The 24934-nt window shown below is 50.3% G+C and overlaps 2 protein-coding genes across 6 annotated transcripts; one reads left to right on the top strand and one right to left on the bottom strand.

The window, feature by feature from the left end:
* The first annotated feature begins 927 nt into the window (after positions 1 to 927).
* Positions 928 to 4433, top strand: NT5C (5', 3'-nucleotidase, cytosolic). Its single transcript, XM_023652056.2, has 5 exons — positions 928 to 2783; positions 3095 to 3195; positions 3271 to 3331; positions 3776 to 3890; positions 4012 to 4433. The coding sequence occupies exons 1-5, from the start codon at positions 2586 to 2588 to the stop codon at positions 4191 to 4193; spliced, it is 657 nt and encodes a 218-aa protein (XP_023507824.1). The 5' UTR covers positions 928 to 2585; the 3' UTR covers positions 4194 to 4433.
* A 1-nt stretch (position 4434) lies between these two features.
* ARMC7 (armadillo repeat containing 7) lies at positions 4435 to 22541 on the bottom strand. Of its 5 annotated transcripts, none has more exons than XM_001496355.5 (3): positions 21808 to 22541; positions 21571 to 21714; positions 4435 to 6077 (listed from the first exon to the last, which is right to left on the bottom strand). In XM_001496355.5, exons 1-3 carry the CDS (start codon positions 21896 to 21898, stop codon positions 5716 to 5718), a joined length of 597 nt encoding a protein of 198 aa, XP_001496405.1. In that variant the 5' UTR covers positions 21899 to 22541; the 3' UTR covers positions 4435 to 5715. The 5 variants fall into 5 exon arrangements, with proteins under 5 accessions (XP_001496405.1, XP_023507820.1, XP_014594241.1 ...); XM_023652052.2 differs by having other exon boundaries at positions 4435 to 6338; positions 21808 to 22262; XM_014738755.3 differs by having other exon boundaries at positions 21525 to 21714; positions 21808 to 22262.
* Between the last annotated feature and the right edge of the window lie 2393 nt (positions 22542 to 24934).

Consider the following 24934-nt stretch of genomic DNA (forward strand, 5'->3'; position numbering starts at 1 on the left):
GCTTTTTTCTTTGTTAATGTCAATTCTGCTGCGCAGTGATTTGATGAGTCATTAAAGTTAAAACTGGCTAATGGAGGCCCAGAGAGAAGTGGGCTTCTCTCTAAAGAAAATTCTCTAAACAAAACAGGTTTAAAGTCATAGCATGAGTTCAAAGTGCTAAAATGATCATTATCTCTGCTATCTGGGGTAATAAAACACATGAATAATATGAATAATTGATGTTCAAAATAGTTATTAGCCAATATATTTTAAATTTTACCACCTGTGCTGGGCAGTGACATTTAAAACTTTAGGTCCCCTCACGCCTGCAAGGTGCTTCCCAATGGTGAGGGGTCACAGAGGGCTCAGAGGAAGGAAGTCTTGTGTAACTAGGGGGCGGGGAGATCTGAGTCTCTTCAAGTGATAGAGAAGACAGAAGACAGGAGAAAGCTCTCTGGGTTCTAGGCAGAAAGTTCCAGATCAACATGCTATATTAAATATCCAAAGTGGATCTAGCTGTGCTACTGACCAGCTGTATTCCTTCGGTTTCTCATTTGGGGCACAATTTCCAAATTCAGAAATGATACCTTTGAACTAGGTCAACTCTAAAGCCCCTCCCATGACTGAAATGACTGAAGAGCAGAACCTGTAACCACGAACTCACTTGAACTCCTGGACGTCTTTGGGGGAGGAAGATGGCTAGTTACAGGTTGCGGGGCGGGGCCGGGGGGGGGGGTTAAGTTTTTCTCCCCTCATGGTATAAAGCATTCACACAGTGGAGACTCAACAGCTGTGCTCCAGGAGCCTTCCAGTCTCCTCAGGCCACCGTTTCTGTTGTGCCTCTGACTCTTCAGAGGTGGGGAACCTGCACCCTTCTCTCTTAGGAATGGTGGGGCTCCTGGAAGAGATGTCCCTGATGTGTGTCATAACTTGTAATTTGGCTTTTTTTATTCTGTGAAGATAAGTGCCTCAGGAAAATTAAGGTGTCCTGAGGGACGGACAGTCCTGCCAGTCATTTTGGTACTACCAGCACAGAGTTAGGAAATTCTATGGACACATGTTTGTTGAGGGTGTTCGATTTTCCAGAATTGGAAGGCTTAGGGTCTAGAAAATGAAGCTGAATGATCCTAAAATGATGATGACAATGATTACTATTAAGACACCAGGATATCAAAATTGTAAATGAAGGGGCCGGCCCGGTGGAGCAGCGGTTAAGTGCCCTCGTTCCGCTTCGGTGGCCCGGGGTTCGCTGCTTTGGATCCCAGGTGTGGACATGGCACCGCTTGGCAAGCCATGCTGTGGTAGGTGTCCCACATATAAAGTAAAGGAAGATGGGCACGGACGTTAGCTCAAGGCCAGTCTTCCTCAGCAAAAAGAGGAGGATTGGCAGCAGATAGCTCAGGGCTAATCTTCCTCAAAAAAAAAAAAACACCAAATAAAAGACACCCAAAGAGCGGAGGAATCAGCATTTCATTGACATTTTGGACCTTTTAGCCAGTTTGTGTGACTTAGTGACTCGGTATTTATTGCTGATGCTGATGCTACCTCTTTTCTTAAGCATTTTGCAATTCCATCACCTTAGACACACCAGGCCCCCTTTGCAGCTCTTCCGTTGCATTGGTTTGGAAGTACTGAGGTGTTCAGGTGAACTGCAGGAACATAAGTCACTTAAACCTGAGTTTACAGTTGTAGGTAAATATATCTTGAGTGTAGTCAGGAAATTGTGTGAAACCTACAAAAAGGGGAATCGACAAAACAGCAATGTTCAGCATGTTCCAGAAGGGCACATGACTGCCGATTCTAGAGAAGAGTGTCGGTTTCACAAAAGGACAGTCGTCTCCTCCAGGAGGAACTGGATGTTTAAGGTAGATGCTCCCTTTAGGGGCCGGCCCAGTGGGGCAGCAGTTAAGTTCTCACGTTCAGCTTCAGCAGCCCAGGGTTCGCTGGTTCAGATCTCGGGTGCGGACATGGCGCCACTTGGTAAAGCCATGCTGTGGTAGGCATCCCACGTATAAAGTAGAGGAAGATGGGCACGGATGTTAGCTCAGGGCCAGTCTTCCTCAGCAAAAAGAGGAAAATTGGCAGCAGTTAGCTCAGGGCTAATCTTCACCCCCCCCCCCCAAAAAAGTAGATGCTCCCATGTTTCATGCCAACCCTGGCTTATGAAATCGTCTCTCAGGAGCTTGACTCACACGAACCAGTGACCGGGAGCCCGCACGATTCGGGCCTTGGGCTGGTGCTGCCTTCGCGCGGCGGGAGCTCCGGTCCGGGGTCCGGGGCCCACAAGCAGGGAGGGCAGAACCGCCGGTCCCCCAAGGACGCCAGGTACGGGTTCTAAGGAGGTGGAGCGAACCGCACAGGTTTAAGGAGGCTTGACGCTTCCCAGTATTTCGGATCGGCCCTCCGTCGGGCCCCTGGAAGGTGAGCCCCAGCACTCGGGGAGAGGGGGAGGCGGACGCGCGCACGCCGAGTCCCGGGGAAGGCCTCGCGCTGCCCGGCGCCCGCGCAGATCAGCCTGGCGCGCCCCGCCCGCGCCGCGGCTCCGGAAGCGGCGGTTCGAGCTTTCCGCGCCTCCGGCCGGCCCTCCGCGCCCGGACCCCGCGGCGATGGCAGTGGCGGCGGCGGCGCGGCGGGGGCGGCCCGTGCGGGTGCTGGTGGACATGGACGGCGTGCTGGCGGACTTCGAGGCCGGCCTTCTGCGGGGCTTCCGCCGCCGCTTCCCCGGGGAGCCGCACGTGCCGCTGGACGAGCGCCGCGGCTCCCTCGCCAGCGAGCAGTACCGCGCCCTGCGGCCCGACCTGGAGGTAGGACGGGGCGGGGCGCAGCGCGGGGCCGCCCTGGGAGCGGGGAGCCCAGGAGGGGGAAGCCTCCCCCTTGGGGAGGACTGCCTCTGCTCCATTTCCGGAGACACCACTTTCTGTTTAAAATTAACAAAACTCTCCCTTCAGAATCCCCAGGACAAGAAGGTTTGGGAGAGTGCTTCCCCCTAAACAGAATCCTCGCCCTGAAGCTCTGCTCTGGGCACCGAAGGCCCCCAGGAACCTTACGTTTCCGGTCCCGGCTGGGGCTAGACGGGCTGGAGACAGAAGCCTGGACAGAACACTGTATCTTTCAGGAGAAAGTGGTCAGTGTGTTCGAAGCCCCAGGCTTTTTCCTCGACTTGGAGCCCATCCCTGGAGCCTTGGAGGCCATGCGGGAGATGAACGACATGCAGGAGTGAGGAACGCTGGGGAGGGAGGGCGGTGGGGAGCAAGGCCTGGCATCACCCTGACTGACTCCCCTTCCCTGCAGCACCGAGGTCTTCATCTGCACCAGCCCTCCGGAGAAGTATGACTACAGTGTGTACGAGAAGGTTCGGCTGCCCCCGTACCTCATGGGCAAACTTAGCTTCCTAAGGCCTGAAATTTTTTTTTTTAAAGATTTTATTTTTCCTTTTTCTCCCCAAAGCCCCCTGCTACATAGTAGTATATTTTAGTTGTGGGTCCTTCTAGTTGTAGCATGTGGGACACTGCCTCAGCATGGCCTGATGAGCAGCACCATGTCCATGCCCAGGATTCGAACCAGCGAAACCCTGGGCCGCTGAAGCGGAGCGCAGGAACCCAATCACTCAGCCATGGGGCCAGCCCTCTAAGTCCTGATTTTTAAAGAGACCCCCAGAAACAGAGAAAGTGCTGTGTGGGGAGGAGGGGAGCAGCATCTGTCAAGGGCTGTAGACCCTCCGCACACCTGCTTGCTCACCGGCCCTGAATTCAAGGGCCCTTCAGGCCCTACTGACAGACCTGTGCCCCCTACACAGTACTGCTGGGTGGAGAAGCACCTGGGGCCCCAGTTTGTGGAGCGCATTATCCTGACGAGGGACAAGACAGTGATCTTGGGGGACCTGCTCATTGATGACAAGGACACCATTCAAGGTTGGAGTCATTTTCCTTGGCAACCTCCAGGCACCTGGCCTGCTGGGATTACAGAGAGGGAGTAAAAATAACCAGGGTACAGACTGCATGCTCACCGCCTTTCTCCTCTGTCCTGTCCCAGGCCAAGAGGAGACCCCAAGCTGGGAGCACATCTTGTTCACCTGCTGCCACAACCAGCACCTGGTCCTGCCCCCTACAAGGAGACGGCTGCTCTCCTGGAGTGACGACTGGAGGGAGATCATAGACAGCAAGCGGGCAGCTGTGCAGCAGGACCAAACAGGCCTGGGGCTGCTGCAGGAATAATCGAGGGACCATAGCAGCGGACAGTAGCTGAAGGAAAGGAAGGCAAGCCAGCAGGGAAACCCAACAGAGCCAAGTGACAGGGCGGCATCCTGGTGGTGACCCCCAGCACTGTGGAGCAGGGAGACACGGTAACCTCTGTGCTCTCACAGGCCAGCCACCTAGACCCTCCTGAGATGGCTGGCATGGAAGCATGGTGGAAGTCAGTCAGGAACCTTTTTAATAAAACACTTTGGCTCACTACTCTTTTAAGGTCCTTTATTTGGGAAAGTCAAGGGGCAGGGCCCCCAGGGAGGCAGTTGGAATAGAGGCTGAGGAGGCCCGCCCTCCCTCCCGCTTCCCCTTATCCATCAGTCCCATAATCTGCCCCACCTCCGCGTCCACCTGGACACTATCCCTCTGCCTCTGCCTTTCCTTGGGCATGTAAGAGGTCAACCTTAAGGGAGTACAGAAGGGAGACCAGGACCCTCCACTGCTCCTAAAGCTCCACTTCCCATGGGAGTCGCACACCCCTTCCCGCGCTGAGCAGCGCACACTGTGAATCCGAGCACACACTGTGTGTCAGTACCTGGTCCTCCCCTTGAGCGCCGCTCTTCCTTGCGTCCCTGAAGCCCTCCTGAGCCTGAGACAGGGACTCCCTGCCACTAACCGTGATGGCGGAGGAGGGCCAGGGCTTTCAGGTGGGGACCTTGGGGTACTGAGGGAAGAGGACACAGCTCCGTGGATTTGTGCCTGTGTTCTGATATGTCAGCACCCTCATGGCTTGGGCTTAATGCCTGACGGCCATGTTAACAGTCACTGGGCTGCGTCACTCAAGAGCAGGGACCACATCTTCGTCTTTGAAGCCCTAACGTGGTGCCTGGCAGACAGGCCTGTGTGAATAAACAGTTAGTCCTGGGCCATAGCGTTCTCTAGGCTGGTGCCCACCACGCCCGGTGCCTGGCCTGGACAGCTTGTCGGGCAGTACCCAGGCTTCAGAGCCCTGGAGTGGGCACGACACCTTCCCAGAGCCCCGAGATACTTTTAACAACTTCTCATTTCTATTCCTCCAGAGCACTCCAGACAATTCTGTTGAGCGGTGAGCCTAGTCCTCAAAGCCTCCAGCTCAGGCAGCTCTCCCGAGCCCCAGGCCCAGCTGTTCCTCAGGGGAAGAGCCTTCTGCAAAGTCTCTGGATCTAGGGACCGGTTGCTTCTTACGCGAGGGTGCGAGCCTGGCAGTGGGGTGGGCTGGGAGGCAGGACCTTCGCCTCCAGTTGGTTCAGAGCGGCAGCCTGTGACAGTGGCACCAGCTTTGATTTCCTTCTCCGTGTGTCTAGAAGTCTGGCTTCTTCACTCATCTCCTAACGCCTTTCATCAGTGTAAATACCTGTCACGCTGAGGAAACTCACCTTTACAATGGCCGAAAAGGCACCATTTGGGGAGGATGTGCTCAGTGGGAGCTATGCTGCTCCTGCTTCCCGAGCCCTCTGAGGATTTAGTCTTGTCTCTGGCAGTTAAGGGTGCCATGGCCCGAGGTCTCCTTGGATCAGGGCTGCTGTGGGGCCTCAGTCTTTGGCAGGGGGATACCCAAGGCAGAGTGAGCCCGCCAGCTGCGGGCTTCAGCCACCTGGCTTGGGGAACAGAAGTCTTCCAAGAAGATCTGGGCCAGGTTCCGGAGCCTCGTGTTGGCCGAGAGAGAGAAGCGCAGCATGCACTGGACCACGGGCATGGCGGTCAGCTCGGGGTGGGAGCCAGAGCCTGGCGAGCTCAGGTACATGATCGTGGTGACAGCAGATAGCACAGTCTCCTCGTTGGGACTGGACAGGCAGTTGATGATGAGCGGGACGCCCCCTGTCTGCAGGATGTGTTCCTTGTTGGCCTTGTCTGAGCACAGGTTGCAGAGGCCTCCTGGAGAAGAGCAAGGTGAGTTTGGAGGCCTCAGTCCCGGGCCTCCTCCCAGCTCCTGTCTGCTCACTGAGTCCCAGGGAAGGGCCCAGGCCTGTGAGAGGTGGCCCAGGGACAAGAGATCCAAAGTCCATTCTGGTCTCCAGCCCTCCCCTTCAAGGTTCCAGAAAGGCTTTCCTGCCTGCCGCAGCCGAGCCTTCTGGAAGGGGTCACTAATCCCTTTCCCTCTTGGTTCAGCCAGTTCAATGGTTGATACGCTTTCCTCTTTTTAAAGTAAAAAATAAATAAAAACAAAACTCACAGTATATCATCACTTTAGAAGAATTTAAAAATATAGGTAAGGTGATGGTTTCACTGGTGTATACATATGTCAAAACTTATCAAACTGTACCCTTTAAATATGTACAGTTTATTTTTGTCAATTACCTCAATAAAGCTGTTAAAAATATTAGAAAGAAGCCAAAATATAAACCATTTAATCCTACCACCTAGACATTTAACATTTGCTTTTCAGTCCACAATTTTTAAATATGTGAACACATATAAATATTTAATAAATACGCGATACTTTCCCTTACTGTTTTGTAAGCCAGCTTTTTTCATTTGACAATGTATTGTAACATCTTTCCATACTAATAAATCTAAAATCATGGTATCATTTAATGGCTACACAGTACACCATTTTATGGATACAGTATAACTTATTAAGAGGTTAGAGCATTTTAGTGTCATTTTTACATGACTGTTACTAGGATTCTGGGGGACCAAAAAAGGGCCAAAGTGAGAGGCCCTTGGTTCTGGATCAAAAACCCCACTGCTTGGGTATTGCGGCCAGAGCCCCCATTCTCGCACGCCAGGCCTCCGAGCCCTCTATGCGGGAAGCCGACTTCCTGTGTGTCCTGATTGAGCTTCCTGCCAGCGTGGCACCCCCACCCTTAGGTTCCTGCTCCATGCAGAGGAGGGGCTTCCAACTCATTTGCACAACATGGCTGACCAGTCCTGAGTGTCCAATCAGGAGTTAGTCACAGCCCAACCAGGTTCCCACTTCTCTAGAAACAAGCAAAGAAAAGAGGGCTTCCCCCAGACTCCATCCCCACTAGGACACCTTCCTCAGCAAGAAAGGACAGGTGCCCGGGAGGCCCCTGCCAGGGACACTCCGCCTTCTCCTCCAGGGGCAGGAATCTGCCCAGCTTTGGCACTGCTGCCCTCTCCCTAGCAGTGCCTGGGTCAGTCTGAGTCCTGCTGTGGAAATGTTTTCACAGGTTTTACCCACGTGGCCTCCAGGGGCTTCCCACTGCATCTGGAATAACACCTAACCTCCCCTCCATGGCCGCCACGGCCCTGCACCACCCAGTCTGCTCCTTCTCCTTCTCCCTGTCACTCACAGCAGTCACCAACCTCGGGCCGCCCCTGGGACCTTTTGGCCCTAGATCTTCACATGCTGCCACCCTCTTGCTGGTCACCAGCCCCCCACGGCTCCCTCGTCAGTGAGGTTTCCCTGGAGTTCCCCACCAGCTGCTCCTGCCACATCCAGGCACTTCCCCCATCACCTATGTCATTTTCTTCATCTGCCTACAACTCTGAGAAATCATCTTCGCGGATTTGTTTGCTTGCTCACTGCCCACTGAGCCCCACGAGAAGGTACATGCCTGAGGTCAAGACCTCGGTTGTCTTAGTCCCACACGCCCTCGGTGCCCTGGCACAAGGGGCGCTCCACAAATATTTGTTGGAAGGGTTTTAAAGCAGTGAGCAGGGGAAAGGGTTGAACTGCAGAGGGTGAGGGGCTGGACAGGATGGCTCCCTGAAACTCTGCCCACCTCAGACCTCTGCAGCTGTGGGATCCGGGCTGCGGCTCCCAGACCGGGCAGATGTGAGGGAGGGAAGGGGCTGAGTGGTATTCCTGCAGTCATGAGGAAGATGAGCTGCAGGAGAGGGACGTAAGGCCCTCTGGCAGGGTGGTCCCTCCCTACGGGACACTCAGAGGCCTTCCCTACCAATCTCTAGCTCAGCACCTGTTCACCCCAGTGGAGCCCTTAGCACAACCTGGGGTCATCCTGTTGACTACCTTCTGTACTTGCTGTCTGTCCCCGTCACTGGGCACTACAATGCAGGTCCTGCTCTCTGGTTTACCTCTGTATCCCAGGGGCTTGCAACTGTGGATACTCACTGGCCACGTGCTGGGAACGTGACTGAACCCCACGAAGCAAGAGTTATCATCACCTCCACTTTAGTGGAAGAAGCTGAGGCTGTTGAGTAACTTGCCCAAATCCCAGAGATGGGGAGCCCTTTGCCACTGCCATGGGAAGGGTGTCCCTCCAGAAGCCACAAGGACAAATAGTCCTGCTGCAGGCAGATGCCCGGCTCAGCCAGGAGCAGGGACAAGTGGAAACCCTCTGGCAGGCCTCTGGCTTCTCCATACTCTCTCTTCTGAGCTGAGGATGGTGAACCAGCTTCCTGCCCACACTGCAGACTCAACTCAGGGGTGGGGGATGGGACTGCTGTAACTGCTATAAACCATGATAAGATGAAGCCTGAATCACTCTCTGGCTGGTGAGTCATCACCACACCCAGGTGTGCCTGGTAGGGCACTGCCACCCAGGCCAGGGGATAATTAGATGGCATCTGCCGGAGGGTGGGGCAGGAGGAGGCCTCAGGACGGTGAGCCCCATCTACTCCCCATTTGCAGGCCTGGGAAGCCTCCGAGGATGGATGAGGTGCCTGTCAGAGCTCACCAGCTGCCTGGGCCCAGCCGCAGAGAAATCTTTAAGGCCCTCTGCCTTGTTGGTAGCGACCCTCAGAGGTGAAAAGAGGAGTGGGGCCTGGAAGGAGAACTTCAGGGCTGAGAAGGCCAAGCTGGAGCACCCAAGATGGAGCCAGAGGACCCACAAGAAGCCACGGCCACAGCTGCTGGGAGCCTTCCCTCCTGAGTCCACTCTGTGAGCCTGCCCTGAAGAACTAAGGAGGGCTCTTGTAGAAAAGGAGCAACACAAACCCTGGAAGCTTCCTACAGAATGCTCAGCAATAGCAAACTGGTTAAATCACTGGCACATCTGTATGATGGAAAATTATACAGTTCTAAAAATCATGTTTTCAAAGAATGTTCAGTATGCGAAAATGTTTGCAATATAAAGTTAAGGAGGAAAAAAAGGACATCAAATTGTATATACAATGAAACTGCAACTAAAAAAAAATAAGTCCAATAAGATGTCACCTCTTCCGAGAGCCTTCCGTGACCACCCCCATCAGCCCCTCTCGCCATCACAGCCTCTCCTCACCCACCTTCGCTCCTTTTCTTCATACTTAGAGTTCTTTCTTAACTCGTTTATTGGCTGTTGCCCCACTAAACCACAAACTCCAGGAGAAGGGGAACTTTGTCTTGTTCCATTCTGTAGCCTCAGCCTGGCATACAGCAGGTGCTCAATGAATAACTCTTAAATAAGTATACACATTAAACGAGAAGACAGGAAACACACCAAAATGTTAACAATAGTTATCTCCGTTAAGTAGGATTATGGGTAATTGTAATTTCCTTTACTCTTTATTTTCCAAGTTTTCCTCAATAAAAATGTTATTTTTATAACCAGGAAAAAGGTTTTTTGGGGTTTTTTTGGGTGAGGAAGATTGGCCCTGAGCTAACACCTGTGCCCATCTTCCTCTGTTCTATATGTGGGACACTGCCACAGTACAACTTGATGAGCAGTATACGGGTCTGCACCTGGGATCCGAACCTGTGAACCCCGGCTCACCGAAGTAGAGCACACGAACTTAACTACTATGCCACTGGGCCGGCCCTGAAGGGATTCTTTTTTTCAAGCTAAATTTCACTCAGAAAGGAGAATAATTCATCAAATGACAACATTAAAAAAAATAAAAAGGCAAAAGGAGAAAATATTCATCGAACATATATCTGACAGAGGACACGTATCCAGAATATATAAAGAACTCCTGCATATCAAGAAAAGATGAACAGTAAAAAAACAAGCAAAAACACTTGAACTAACTCTTCACAAAAGGGCCAATACATATGAAAATGTGCTCGTAATTATTTATCAGAGAAATGAAAACTAAAACCACAATAAGATGCCACTACACACCCATCATAATGGTTAAAACAAAAAAGACTGACAATACTAAGTGTTGATGGGGAGGTGGAGCTACTGGAACTCTCATATGCTGGTGGTGGGGAGTGTAACACAGCATAATTATATTGGAAAACTATTTGGCAGCTTCTAATAAAGTTAAACATACATCTATCCTGACTCAGCAACTCCACTCCTACCCGAACCTATCTGAGAAAGATGAGTACCTATGTATACAAGCAATCTGCCAGGGAGAAATGAGTACATAAGGATACTGGAAGATTTGTATAAAAATGATCATAACAGCTTTATTCATAAAGGCTCCAAACTAGAAACAAGTCAGATATCCATCAACAGGTAACTGGACGAACAAATTGTAGCATATTCATACAAAGACACACACTAATGATACTGTGACAATCTGGACGAATCTCAAGACATTATGTTGGATGAAAGAAACCAGACACAAGGGTGCATCCTGTATGATTCCATTTATATGAAGATCAAGAACAGGCAAAACTGGGCTGGCCCTGTGGCCTAGTGGTTAAGTTTCGCGGCCTGGGTTCAGTTCCAGGTGTGGATATAAACCACTTGTCCGCAGCGACCCACATACAAAACAGAGGAAGACTGGCCCAGATGTTAGCTCAGGGCAAATCTTTCTCAGCAAAAAAAAAAAAAAGGCAAAACTAACCTCTGGGGATAGAGGTTAGAATAGTGCTTGCCTAGGGGTGGAAGACACTAACTGGAAGAGCGTGTGAGGGACCTCTCTGGGGAGATGGAAACATTCTATATCTTGGTTTAAGTGCTGGTTACATAGATGTACATATACCTTAATGAATTTAAAAATCCATCAAACTGACACTTGAAATATGTGCATTTCACTGTATGTTGATCATGCTGCAATTTAAAAAATGCTTACCAAACACAAAGGAGAACAAGTTCTGACTGGCTGATGAACATGTTTTAGACAAACCAGACGAGACAGAGAGAAAGAGAGCAAGAGTGAAAGCAGAGCCCTTCTAGATGCAGGGGTCACAGAAACCCCGGGAGGCAAAAGAGAAAACCTCAAGTGCAGCCTGGGATGAGAAAGCTGGAGGCTCAGAGAGGTCAGATAGGTGACCTTGGGTCACACAGCAAGTAGGGCACTGGCGTTGGGAGGGAGAGGAGGGTCTAAGGATTGTCCTGGGGATTAAATGAGGTTATGCTGACAAGTGCTTAGCCAGCACCTGGTGCCTTCGGGCCGGGTGAGCCTTAGGAGACAGTGGCCCAAGACGTTACCACATCCGAGGACCTGCCCACCTCAGGGCACTGGGCTGACCGCAGCCCATCCCAGGGGAAAATCTTCATTTGGGACTATTCATTTTTAGGTCTTACTTTAGGCCTTGGAAATAGGTCTTTCCAAAATTTCAAGCGTAAGGGACAGAACAGTATATATAGAAAGCCACCACTAAGTGTAAGAAGGGGGTATGACAAATACACGAATATGCTCACATTTGCTGGTTCTAGATGGGGGGGAGGGGGACAGGGTGGAAGGGACAGAAATGGAAGTGAGACTTCTCTGAAAATACCTTGTAATATGGTTTTGACTGAAACTGATGAATGTTTCTAGTAAAAAACATCAAATTAAATCAAAAGAAAAAAAAATCATGGCTTTTCATCCTTCTGATTTATATTTCACTTCCAAAAATTTATCCTTCAGGTCCACTCCCACAAGTGAGAAATGACATACAAATCAGGTCACTGCTGCAGCACTGCTGGTGAGAGCAAGACGGAGGCATCCTCACCGTCCATCCCTTAGCAGCTGGCTCAGCGCCAGTCCCGCCAGGCCGCGCAGCATCAAGCAGCACTCACAGAGAACGAGGAGCTCTTTACGGCTGACACTGCAGGTGTGCCAAGATATGATACTAAGTTAAAAAAGTAGCAATACAGATACATACTACTACTGCATGTGTAGGACATGCAAAAAAGTATACATAGAAATATGTACATGTTTGTTTGTAAATCTTGAAAATCTCTCTGGAGGGAGGATACACAAGAAACTAGTAACAGCGGTTGCCTCCAGAAAAGGCTACAGAGGGAGTTGTTTCACTACACACCTTTTTGAATTCTCCACCATGTGAATCAACTATGTATTCCCATAAATTAATAAAACACATACATCCTGCTTGCGCCTAGAACTAAGAGGAAGGGGAATTGGTCTCTGCAAGTCAGGGAGGGATGGCGGAGGCTGCCCTCGTCCAGGTGAGGGCGGCCCGGAGCAGCTTCTGAGCTAGTGCGGAAGGCAGCAGCGGTGTGAGAACCTCCACATCACCCCTGCCTATGAGGGGGATCCTGCCACAGGCGCACGGCTGAGGAATTTCTCTTTAAGCAGAAAGATGTGTGACCCCAGGAGCCTAACTGATCAGCGAGAGAAGGAGGTACCGGGGAGCCCCAGATGATGAAGGATGGAGCAAGGGCTCTGGTGGGTAGACTAGTTAGAATCCCAGTACTGCCACTGAGGACCTAGATGACCAGGGCAAGTAACTCAATTTCTCTAAGCCTAGGTTTCTTCATCAGCAAAATAGGCAGAGAGAGATTAAATAATGTGGTTAAGGCCCCTCCCCGGCACACAGGAGATGTGGACCAAGCATGCAACTGTCTACAGCCTCTGAGGCTGGCACAGGGCCATACCTGCAACCCACACATATAGAAAAGCGCTGACACACACAGGTAGAGTTTAACAACGAGAAAGCAAATGCCCATGTAACCAGCACTGAGGTCAAGAGCTAAAACACTGTCAGCAATCCAGAAGCCTCTGCACGTCACTTCTGGATCCAATTCTCTCCCTCTCTCAGAGGTGAACACCCTCCTGACTTGTAATAATTTAATAAAATTATTAATAAGCAGCACCTTTTAACTTTTTAATAAAAAATTAATTTTACTACACACACATATCCCTAAACACTGTAATTCAGTTCTGCCTGTTTTTGGACTTTATAGAAATGGAATCCCATAATACATAGTATTACATGGCTAGCATCATTTGCTTAACATTATGTTTATGATTATTGCACGTAGCTGTAGATCGTTCATTTACCTTGCTAAGTAGCATGAATATCCCACAATGTCGGTGTCCGTTCTGCTGTTGACTGTTTCCAGCTTGGGACTGTTACAGACACTGCTGCTAGTAACATCTTTGCACATGTGTCTGGATGTGCATGTGCCCTAACCCTGCAAACGTAACTGCTGGGTCATGGGGCGTGCCTGTCTTCAATTTTACTAAACACTGTTTTCCAGATAGAGGCTGCTAAGGATTTATCTACCAGCCTTTTCCCGAGCATCACCACCATCTGGTGGCAGCTACTTGTATTGTAGGAAATAGAACACAGGAGAGCAATTTAACCTGAATTCTAAGAGGCCACCTACTTGAACCCTGTTTTAGTGACAAAACTGCCAAGTATTGTGTGATATCCCAGGATTCAACCAGCTTTGATGGAAGCAGAGAATTCTTTCCTGGTTCCTTTATATCTCCACACAGCATCTAGGATGGTGCAGGTGGGTGACCCAACAGGTAGGAGCAGATGGTGCACAGACTGCATATAGGACACCTGAGAAACAACCAATGGTGCTTTGGGCAAACAGTCCTAAACTTAGGCCAAAAGCTCCCAGAGTTTTTATTTGGGGCATGAGCTCCAAATTCTTTCACACATTCGAGTATTTACTAAGATCCTGGCTTTACATCTGGTTCCTCATAATTCACATCCCCCATCCCAGACGAGGGCAGCCCTGGCTGACCAGTGCCATCTCCCAGTGGTAGCTCCTCTTAGACACCATCAAATGTAGTCCCGGACTGTGAGCACCCCCAGTCATCGCAGGGATGACTTCCCACCAGAGCCACCTCACAGATATTGTGGAGGTCGCAAGGCGCTGTGGAAACAAAGAACAAGGGAAGAAAACGCTCTGCTTTGAGTCTTGGCTCTGCCAGTAGGGTCCCTTGGGCACAGAATTTGGATCCAGGCACACAGGGGTAAACTCCTGGAAGTGTGGGTAATCTCACATATCAAGAGTGTGAGCCTCAGGCAACGGAGCGAACCTCACTGAGGTGTTGTTTCCTCATATGTAAAGAGAGCTTAGTACTACCTGCCTCGCTGTTGGTGACATATTCAGAGACCTTACAGGCAGTGCTGGTACTAGGTGGGCAGGTGCTGGTGAATGTGGACACACAGTGGGTATGTGGTAGCATCTCAAAAAGGTCACTTTTATCCTAACAGCTCCCAAACCAGAGCCCTTGACGCAGAGGGAAGAAAGAGCAGCCAGGACAACAACCAAAGGGTAAATAAAATAGTGCAAAAACGGTTCTAAATGGGCAAATCCACAAAAGAAAAGGTCAAGAAAGGAAGGAAGGCAGAGAAAAGACTTCAAAACCCCTGTGTGCAGCCGGCCCCGTGGCCAAGTGGTTAAGTTCCCGTGCTCCGCTTTGGCGGCCCAGGGTTTCCCCAGGTCTGATCCTGGGCGCAGACACGACACCACTCATCAAGACATGCTGAGGCAGCGTCCCACACAGCAGAGCCAGAAGGACCTACAACTAGAATATACAACTATGTACCGGGGGGCTTTGGGAAGAAGAAAAGAAAAAGAAAGCAAGCAAGCAGACTGGCAACAAATGTTAGCTCAGGTGCCAATCTTAGGGGAAAAAAGGGAAAGGAAAACCCCTGTGCGTTATCTGCAATAGCTGGAACCAGATTCTTCTTCAGGGCTGCAGCTGTAGTGATGTGGGCATTTGAGAGGTCACAGGAGAACGACCCCCACAGACACACAAGGGTCAGGAACACCAGTTCACCACTGGCGAGTGACTGCTATGGCTTTCAGGCCTGCTGCCACCACTGACAGAAGTAACCACAGCCAAACCAAAGCGCTGGTGGAGACCAGGCTTTCAATTCTGAGAGAGGAGGCCAAGCCACTTGACAAGAAAGAGGTCTCCCTCACGGCTGACTGCATCAGAACTGCGGCGGAAGGACGCCTGCGACTGCGGGGGCTGCAAGGACAGACAGAAGGAAGCCTGCATACTGACCCCAGCCTGCTGTTAACCAGCCGAGGGGCGGCTGTCTGCGCCTCAGTTTCCTCATCAGTAAAATGAGGGATGTGGAATAAGCTCCTTTCTAGCTTTCAGTCCACAGCCCTAGGAATTAGGAACTCCTCCAAGGGCAGGGAAGTGGTCAAGAGGACAGCTTCAAGAATCTGACAGCCTGGCATTGAAGTCCCAGGTGCGGCACTCTTCAAAGCTTTGACCAACCCACGGGCCCTCCCTAAGCCTCAGACTCCTTACCGGGAAATGGATGTTAGGAGCACACCTACTTTTAGTGCTGTCTCAGGGTCAACAGCGACAAAGTACAGGAAGCCAGTGCCTGGCACACAGTGACAGCTATTATTACAAGTCCCAGTAAGTGTAACAGCACCAGTCCTGTCGCTGGGAAGCGTAGCACAGTGCCAGTGCACTTAGGGAGTTCCCTTGACAGGACACCATCCCTCCCCACCTCACCTCTCTGGGAGACAGGGAAGTGCTTCTCCTCAAAGTGGCTCCAGAGAGCAGGCCCTTGGGTGGAGGCCTAGGGGATCCCGCAGCTGCAGACACTTTAGCTCATTCAACACCTCTGTGAGGCAGGTGCTGGCCCACGTGACACATGATGGGAAAAGGGACATCACACCCAGAGTTACGTAGGAGGGTGAGGACTTGAACCCAGGCCTGCCTGACCCCAAAGCCCACCTGTTACCAAACTCACTATGCTCCCTGCCAACAGACAGACATTGGTTTTGATTTTGCGAGCCATGGCCACGGGCAATCTAATCCAGCTCTCCTCTCTGCCAGTTATTCCAGAACCAGCCCCACTCAGGGCGGCAGTGCCAAGTCATGGCCAGTACTCGGCACCTTTTGGGTCCCTCCCTCCCTTTCCATCCTCTTGCCCATACCAAAAGGCTTGAGCGTCCAAGGCACAACAGAGATCACAATCTCAGGCCTGCCACCAGAGAGAAAAGATTTAAAACTACAAAGTGCAGCACAGAGCCTTTTAGCAGCAGAATAAGCACCTTACAGTGTTTCCCATTTAGCACCAGAGATATTAAGAGAAAAGGAAATGAGAGCAGTAACAAAATACGCTCCTAAGTAGCACTGGGACTCTCCTTTTAAGCTATGCATGACAAATGCAAGAGAAATTTAATGTGCAGAAGATCCCACGGAAGGATTCAGTGCTGGGAAAGCTACTGCTCTTGGGACCAGGGACTCTGCTCTGGCGGGGAGGAGGAGGAAGGGAAAAAAAGGATGAAAAAGTGGCTGGGAAAAGTATAACTGGTGATAAGGATGCTAGACAAAGCCCCTTCACAGAGACAGAGAGACACGCACACAATTCTGCTCACACAACAGTCCTTCGAGGTAGGCAAGGCACAGATGAGGAAACACAATACGCCTCAGAGAAGGGACAGCACTCACCCCAAGAACTGGCTAAGAAGTGGAGAGGCTGGGACTGAGGACTCCTGGTCCCGGGCTTGGTCAGCCACTCTGGGAAGCTGCCCAGGAGAGCAAGAACCCAGGCCAGGCCCAGACACCCCCGTAGTTCCCAGCTCAGCGGGCCAGCATCTCAGGCTGCTCCTGCCTTGGGGAAGCTGCTTCCTGGTCCTGTGAAAACTTTTCTTGGGTGACTGCTCTTTTTAGGCAACTTTTCTCCAGAGGCAAAAGCCTTGGTTGGAGGAGCTCTATGACTCCCAGGTGGAGGTTTAGCCACATGCTTCTGCAGGGGCCACTGTCACCATGCAGATGGCAGAAGCTGTAGAGCAGAGTTACAAAAAGGGAGGGGATGGAGGATTCACACTGAAGAGAACCCTCAAGTGACCAGTGTTTTAGAATATTTATTTAGCATAGTCTTCCAGAGGCGCAGGGACATGAGGTAGCACCACTCTTAGACTTGGGCACCTGGGTCTCCTGCCTTGGCCCAGCTTTAGAGGGCCTCACTCTGGCACTCCCCATGGGTTGAAGAGTCCAAGGAGCCCACCCAAAGCCCATCCCCCTCCCTTCATACCTGGAGCTCCAGGCCCTAAACCTGCTCCCATAGCTGCAGGTGCCTCCTTTCTGGATCCTGATTCCCAGGGGTGAACTCCACTGTTGGTGTGTGTACCCCCACTGTCGGTATAGACATTCCTAAGTCCAAGGAGTGGCCACAGAGCAAGTGTTTGTGGGGGTGAGAACGGAGCATGGATGTCCACACACATGTGTGAGAAGAGAAGGAAGCCGACACCCATGTGTACTCTAGTCCTGGATACCATAAACATAGGGGCAGACCTGGATGGTCTTTCAAAAACCTAAATCACATTTACCTATGATGTATTCAGAAACAAAAAAAAGTGTTACTTGATTCTATCAAGGCTTTCAATCTAATTTCTAGGTCACAGGAAATAAAGGGGAAGGGGATAGAGGAACAAACCAAATGACGCCATAAAGAGGCAACCAGACAATTCAGAAGGCAAGACGACCTGGATCCTTCAACAACCAGTGTTATGGAAAAAAGAGTCTATTAATGATTAAAAGAGATATAAGGTAATTTATGTAGTGACTTCCTCCCAAAGAATACAACATGGAAAGGGTGGGGAGAGTAATTTACAGTGGAGAAACCTGACAAACACTGCCTCAGCCAGGGGATGAAGGGCAACATCAACAGGGATGCGTTATGTTGACAGCATGTACCCTGATATGACGGGATGAGAATGGCAGTTCACCTCTGTGGCCATCCTCTCCCCAAACCCACAACCCAGCCTAAGCATGAGAAACACATAAGACAAATCCCAATTGAGGAACAGTCTACAAAACTCCTGACCTCCTCAAAAGTACTCCTGAAAACTGTCAAGGTCATCAAAAAAAGGGCAAGTCTGAGAAACTGGCACAGCCCAGAGGAGCCTAAGAAGGTGTGACAACTAAATGTAACATAGTATCCTGGGTGAGATCGTGGAACAGGAAAAGGACATTAGGGAAAAACTAAGGAAATTTGAATAAAATATGGACTTTAGTTAATAATAACGTATCAATATTGGCTTATTAATTGTAACAAATGTACCACACTAAGATGTTAATAAGAAGGGAAGCTGGGTGTGGCACAGAGGAACTCTCTGTATTATCTTTGCCATTTTTCCAAAACTGTTTTAAGATACAAAGCTTACTCAAAAAAAGAGAGAGAGAGAGTGAAGGACCTATATAATGAAAATTACAAGGCCTTTCTGAGAGAATTGGATGACGACATAAGGAGATGGAAAGACATTCCATGTACATGGATTGGAAGAATAAACATAGTTAAAATGTCCGTTCTACCTAAAGCAATCTACAGATTCAACGCCATCCCAATCAGAATCCCAATGACAGTTTTTACAGAATTAGAACAAAGAATCCTAAAATTCATATGGGGCAACAAAAGACCCCGAATTGCTAAAGCAATCTTGAGAAAAAAGAACAAAACGGGAGGCATCACAATCCCTGACTTCAAAACATACTACAAAGCTACAGTAATCAAAATAGTATGGTACTGGTACAAAAACAGGTGCACAGATCAATGGAACAGAATTGAAAGCCCAGAAATAAAACCACACATCTATGGACAGCTTATCTTTGACAAAGGAGCTGAGGGCATACAATGGAGAAAAGAAAGTCTTTTCAACAAATGGTGCTGGGAAAACTGGAAAGCCACATGTAAAAGAATGAAAATTGACCATTCTTTTTCACCATTCACCAAAATAAACTCAAAATGGATCAAAGACCTAAAGGTGAGACCTGAAACCATAAGGCTCCTGGAAGAAAACGTAGGCAGTACACTCTTTGACATCAGTATTAAAAGGATCTTTTCGGACACCATGCCTTCTCAGAGAAGGGAAACAATAGAAAGAATAAACAAATGGGACTTCATCAGATTAAACAGCTTCTTCAAGGCAAATGAAAACAGGATTGAAACAAAAAAACAACCCACTAACTGGGAAAAAATATTTGCAAGTCATATATCTGACAAAGGCTTAATATCCATAATATATAAAGAACTCTCGCAACTCAACAACAAAATATCAAACAACCCAATCAAAAAATGGGCTGGAGACACAAACAAACATTTCTCCAAAGAAGATATACTGATGGCCCATAGGCACATGAAAAGATGCTCATCATCGCTGATCATCAGGGAAATGCAAATCAAAACTACACTAAGATATCACCTTACACCCGTTAGAATGACAAAAATATCTAAAACTAATAGCAACAAATGTTGGAGAGGTTGCGGAGAAAAAGGAACCCTCATACACTGCTGGTGGGAATGCAAACTGGTGCAGCCACTATGGAAAACAGTATGGAGATTCTTCAAAAAATTAAAAATAGAACTACTATAGATCCAGCCATCCCACTACTGGGTATTTATCCAAAGAGCTTGAAGTCAGCAATCCCAAAAGTCCTATGCACCCCAATGTTTATTGCAGCACTGTTTACAATAGCCAAGATGTGGAAGCAACCTAAGTGTCCAGCAACAGACGAATAGATAAAGAAGATGTGGTACATATATACAATGGAATACTACTCAGCTGCAAAACAGAACAAAATCATTCCATTTGCAATAACATGGATGGACCTTGAGAGAATTATGTTAGGTGAAATAAGCCAGCAAGAGAAGGATAATCTGTGTATGACTCCACTCATATGAGGAATTTAAAATTACGGACTAAGAACAGTTTAGTGGATACCAGGGGAAAGGTGGGGTCGGGGGTGGGCACAAAGGGTGAAGTGGTGCACCTACAACATGACTGACAAACATTAATGTACAACTGAAATTTCACCAGATTGTAACCTATCAATAACTCAATAAAAAAAAAAAGAGAGAGAGAGAGAGAGATCAAGATTCAAAGAACATACCAGCTGAAATGCATGGATCCTGGCTTATACAAACAAACAAAATGTCCTTTTGGGAACTATTAGAGAAATTCACATAACTGGGTATTAGGTAACAACGGAATTATTATTAAAGGTAGGCTTCTTTCTCTAAACGAGTAAGATTCCTTTCACTACATACAGAAATGTTTTTGTTTTTTACTTTTTCTCCCCAAAGCCCATCCGGGTACATAGTTGTATATTCTAGTTGTGCGCGCCTTTGGTTGTGCTATGTGGGACGCCACCTCAGCATGGCTTGATGAGCAGTGCCATGTCCACGCCCAGGATCCAAACCTGTGAAACCCTGGGCCACTGAAGCGGAGTGGACGAACTTAACCACACGGCCATGGGGCCAGCCCCAGAAACGTTATTTTTAAAAGATGCATGCTGAGGGGCCAGCACGGTGGCATAGCTGTTAAGTCCGCGTGCTCCGCTTAGGCGGCCTGGGGTTTGCCAGTTTATAATCCGGGTGTGGACATACACACAGCTAATCAAGCCATGCTGTGGCGGCATCCCACATATGAAATAGAGGAAGATGGGCACAGACGTTAGCTCAGAGCCAATCTTCCCCAGCAAAAAGAGGATTGGTGGTGGATGTTAGCTCAGAGCTAATCTTCCTCACAAAGAAAAAAAAAAAGATGCATGCTGAAAAAAGAATTTTTGTTCACCCTCAGATTAAATTCCAAACTCATTCCCATGGCCTAGATCTAAGCCCCTGTAAGCTCTGGTGCCAGTGACCTGTCTAACCTCATTTTGTACCACTCTCCGGTTCACTCATCACAATCCTGCCACACCAGCCACCCTTCTGGCTCCTCCTGCCTTAGGGTCTTTCCCCACACTCCGCCTCTGCCTAGAACGCCTTCCCATGAAGCCAAAACGGAAGTAGCCCCCAGTTCCTATTGCTCTGTCTCACAACTCTGTTTATTTCCTTCAGAGCCTCAGCTTCTTTGTTTGTTCCCCATCTGTCTCCTCCACTAGAATGGAAGATCCTTGAGAGCAATGACCTTTTCCCAACTTGTTCACCACCTCTCCAGCATCTAGAACAGTACCTTGCTCACACAGTGCATGCCCAATAAATATGTGCCCAGTGAATAATTCGATAGGTCTCAGACCATAACTACAGGAGCCATAAACTACACGTTCCAAGTTACCTCTGCTTCTCTTGATATTAAAACATTAAAATAAAAATGTTCGAAAGATCACTTTCTAAACTTTCTTCCCTCCAAGTGGCTTCAATCTATTCCCTCATTTATGATCTCATCTCTAAGCAGGAGCGAAGGCAGACACGCAGAGGGAGTCCTGGGCGTGAGTTCCAGACCTGACTCCAGCTAGCTGTGACCCGGACAATGTGCGAACAGCGGAGGCGGCACAGACATCGAGGGGGGTCTGCCTTGGCAGCTGAGGGACGCCTAAGAGATTCCTTTCCCAACGGCTCACTTCTCACATACTTACCTCACCACAGCCCATCAGGCATCTGGGGGCCCAGGCCCATCCTTACCAATAGCAAACTCCACCAGGGTCTCATTCTCCTCCGACAGCGAATCGAGGAATAAATCCAGGACCTGCAGCTGCCGCAGATACTGGTAGTTGCTGGGGTCATAGGCGAAGTTGGCGAGGTTGGCCAGGACTTGCTCCTTGGCGTCTGCAGCGGAAAAGCGGCACTGGAGCCCGGTCCCGAGCGGAGGCTGCGGCCGGACCCCGACCAGTCCCCTGACCCCCACCCTGCCGCTCTCACCTTCGCTCTCCGTCTCCTGGAACTCCGTGACCAGCGCCTGCAGGTATCCCAGCCGGCCGACGTGGGGGTCTACCTTCGGCTTCTGGGCCATGGTCGGGGCGGGGGAGGGCCCCCGGGGCTCAGGCAGGAGTGCGGGAGGCGAGGCGGGAAGCTGGGCGAGAACCTCCCGGGCCTCCACCGATCCGGGCAAAGGCGGGCCGGGCGGGAAAGAGGTTCCTTTCCTGGGTTCAGGTTTTGCAGTAACGTGCAGCTGGAACTGGGATGAAGGGGATGGGGTGAGGTCTCACGACCTTCTAAGAGGCGGATGTGAAAATTCTAAATTGGGGCGTGGGAGACAAGGACGGTGCTCCCCTCCGGAGGACACAGCAGCGACAGCCAGCACTCAGCAGCTGGGCTTGATTTTCGGCTCAGTTCCGGACTTCCGGCGGAAGCCACGCTTAGCTCCGCCCCAAAGGGCGGAAGGGGCGGGGCCGTCGCTCGTGCGCGTGCGCGTTCTGCTTCACGCTTTACTTCCCTGCCCGGGGCGAAGGACCTCGGAGGGTTACGTGTGGTTTGACGAGCACCTCTAGGATCCTTGGTAGCTCAGAGATGCCGGAGGGCGCCCGTGTAGGGGGCTGTCGAGGCAGAAGCACCTCTAGACTCCCTTGCACCTGACGAAGGACGCTCTTCCAGAGCTCAGGCGCCGGCTCCCTGCGCCCCCACCATGGGTCCTTTGACACTACTTTCCTTTTTTAAAAAAATTGCGGTAACATTGGTTTATAACATTATATAAATTTCAGATGTACATCAGCATATTTCGACTTCTGTGTAGATTACATCATGTTCACCAGCCAATGACTGATTACAATCCATCGCCATTGGCATGTGCCCCAAGCAGCCCTTTCGTCCTCCTCCCTACCCCAGTCTCCTCTGGTAACCATCAATCCAATCTCTGTCTAAATTGTTGTTGTTATCTTCTACTTAGGAGTGACACTACCTTCTGCTCGCTTTTCTAAAAACCCTCTGCTCCCCATGCTCGAGCTGAGTCCGCCACGTCTAGCCAGAAATCTCGGGAACTGGGTTTGTCAGCCAGGCGGACGGGGAGCGCTGGGGCAGCACCAGCGGGCCATAGGAGCCTCAGTTCACCCAAAGTCACCGCTTTGGCAGCTTTCTGGATTGTGAAGCACTGGATGCCGAAGCCCTTTGGCCTAATTCTCTCTTGGGGCTTCTGGGAAAGGTGGTGTGTGACCGAGACCAAGTAGGCACAGGAAATAGAGCACCAGGGAGGGAGATGGCCCTGCTGCACTCTTACCGTGCTTGAAAATGTAGGGGTTAACTGGGCTTGGGCTGTGAGCTTCTTGAGGGCAAGGACCATGTGCCTGCCTGGCATGAGAGCAGAGTGGAGTGGCCGCCACACTCTGGCTTGCCACAGCCCCATTGGGAACAGTCCCCACCTCTGTGGGCTCAGGTCCCTGTGGTCAGCCCCTGCCCTATGCACGCCCCCTGGGGCAGGAGCTATGACCACAGTCTGGGTGCTTGGGTACTGTGGCTGCTCCATGATGGTGGTGGCTCCAGGCCCCTCCCCAGGCCGTTCAGCTTCTTTAGGGGAACTGATGTGACCTGGGGAAGTACACCTCAGCCCAAGGTGGCCAGGTGCTTCTCTGCCTTTGGCTGGCCAGAGCAGCAAAGGCCTGGGGACCAGGAGCTCAGGGCTTGGGGACAGGATGGCCATGAGCTCTACCACATGCTGCTCAGGAAGTGCTCCAGACCCTCTCTAGATTTCCAGGAAATCAGCTCAATGTAAGTTCTGGCATCAGATAGGCCACCCCATCCTCCCTTATTTGTAACTTCCTAGGCCTCAGGGGCCCTCCTCCTTGGGGAAGAATGCTCTGTCCTTGGTTTTGTGCTGAGGGCAGCAACCAGGTCTTACTCCTCTCTGCCCAGTCCCTGGCAGGCAGTAGATGCCCAACAAATATTTGTTGAAGGAATTCTGCCCAGAGATTACTGCCACTCTTGCCTGGAGGCAGATGAAGTCAAAGTCGCCTGTGCTGAATGTTCACTGCTATCTTTTTTCCATAAAAGAAATCAGTTTTAAGGAAATGGGCCTATTAGCAGATGCATCAAAGCCTCATGGCTACTAGCACCAAAAGCGTTCACCTACCCACTGGCCCCATCTCCCTCCTCTTCCATTCAATTAAGATGGAGGAGACAAGACCTGGTGAAATGTGCCCAAGCATTCCCCTTCAGTGCATAAGCTATGAATGGTAGCCAAGCACAGGACTGGGCGGGGAGCAGGAAGGCAGTGGGGGTCAGACTTTCCAAACTGGAAGACTTTTTGCTTATCCAGGCCAACTTCCTCCTTTTTCAAAGCCCAGAGATGGTGAACAGTTTGCCCAAAGTCACACAACAAATTGTGGCAGAGCCAAACATGAACTCAGGTCTCTATCGCAGCACAGAACCCTTTGCTTCACCTCTGCACTACCTTCTTTGGCCATGAGGGGGCATTCGTGTCTGGGTCCTGGAGAAGACAGGCTATCCCTAAGGATGCTTACTCATCCCAGCTGGACATGAGGAGGAAGGCTGGAGCCAGGCTATGAAAATAAAATCAATTCTCCTGACAAGGTTTTCTTATTGAAGCCTGGCTGAGCTTGAATCAACAAACAAGGTCCTGGGCGGGTACAGCCCTTGCTGAGCTGGTAAAACTGGAGGGGGAGGGGGAAACTTACTCTAGGCCTGTTTTCCAGCTTCATTAGTTCACAGGGTTTATAACCTGCTGCAGAAAATGTTTCTGTGTGTAATTCAAACTCTGTTTTTCTATTCCCTTGGTTGGTACCCTGCTGGGATGAGACTGGGCTGATGACAGCCAGCCCCCAGTGATGAGTTTAGGGAAGGGCACCAGAAAAGTGTATGTGTGGGAGCTCTGACCTCCAGGCCACGGGCACAGGCCGACAGGGAGCAGGGGTGGACTCGGCCAGCTGCTTACCCCACGGGTGACACCTCTGACACAGCAGGGAGAAGAGGACAGGAGAGGAGAATGGAAGGGCTTCTGTTGCAAAAGCAGCTCCATTTTCACAGAGGTCTTGGGGCCCTGCCTTTCAATCCTGCCCCTCCCATGGTCAGTCAAATGTCTGCCTTCCCCCGACCCTAG

The sequence above is a fragment of the Equus caballus genome, chromosome 11 (genome assembly GCF_041296265.1).
Source record: "Equus caballus isolate H_3958 breed thoroughbred chromosome 11, TB-T2T, whole genome shotgun sequence".
Taxonomy (NCBI): domain Eukaryota; kingdom Metazoa; phylum Chordata; class Mammalia; order Perissodactyla; family Equidae; genus Equus; species Equus caballus.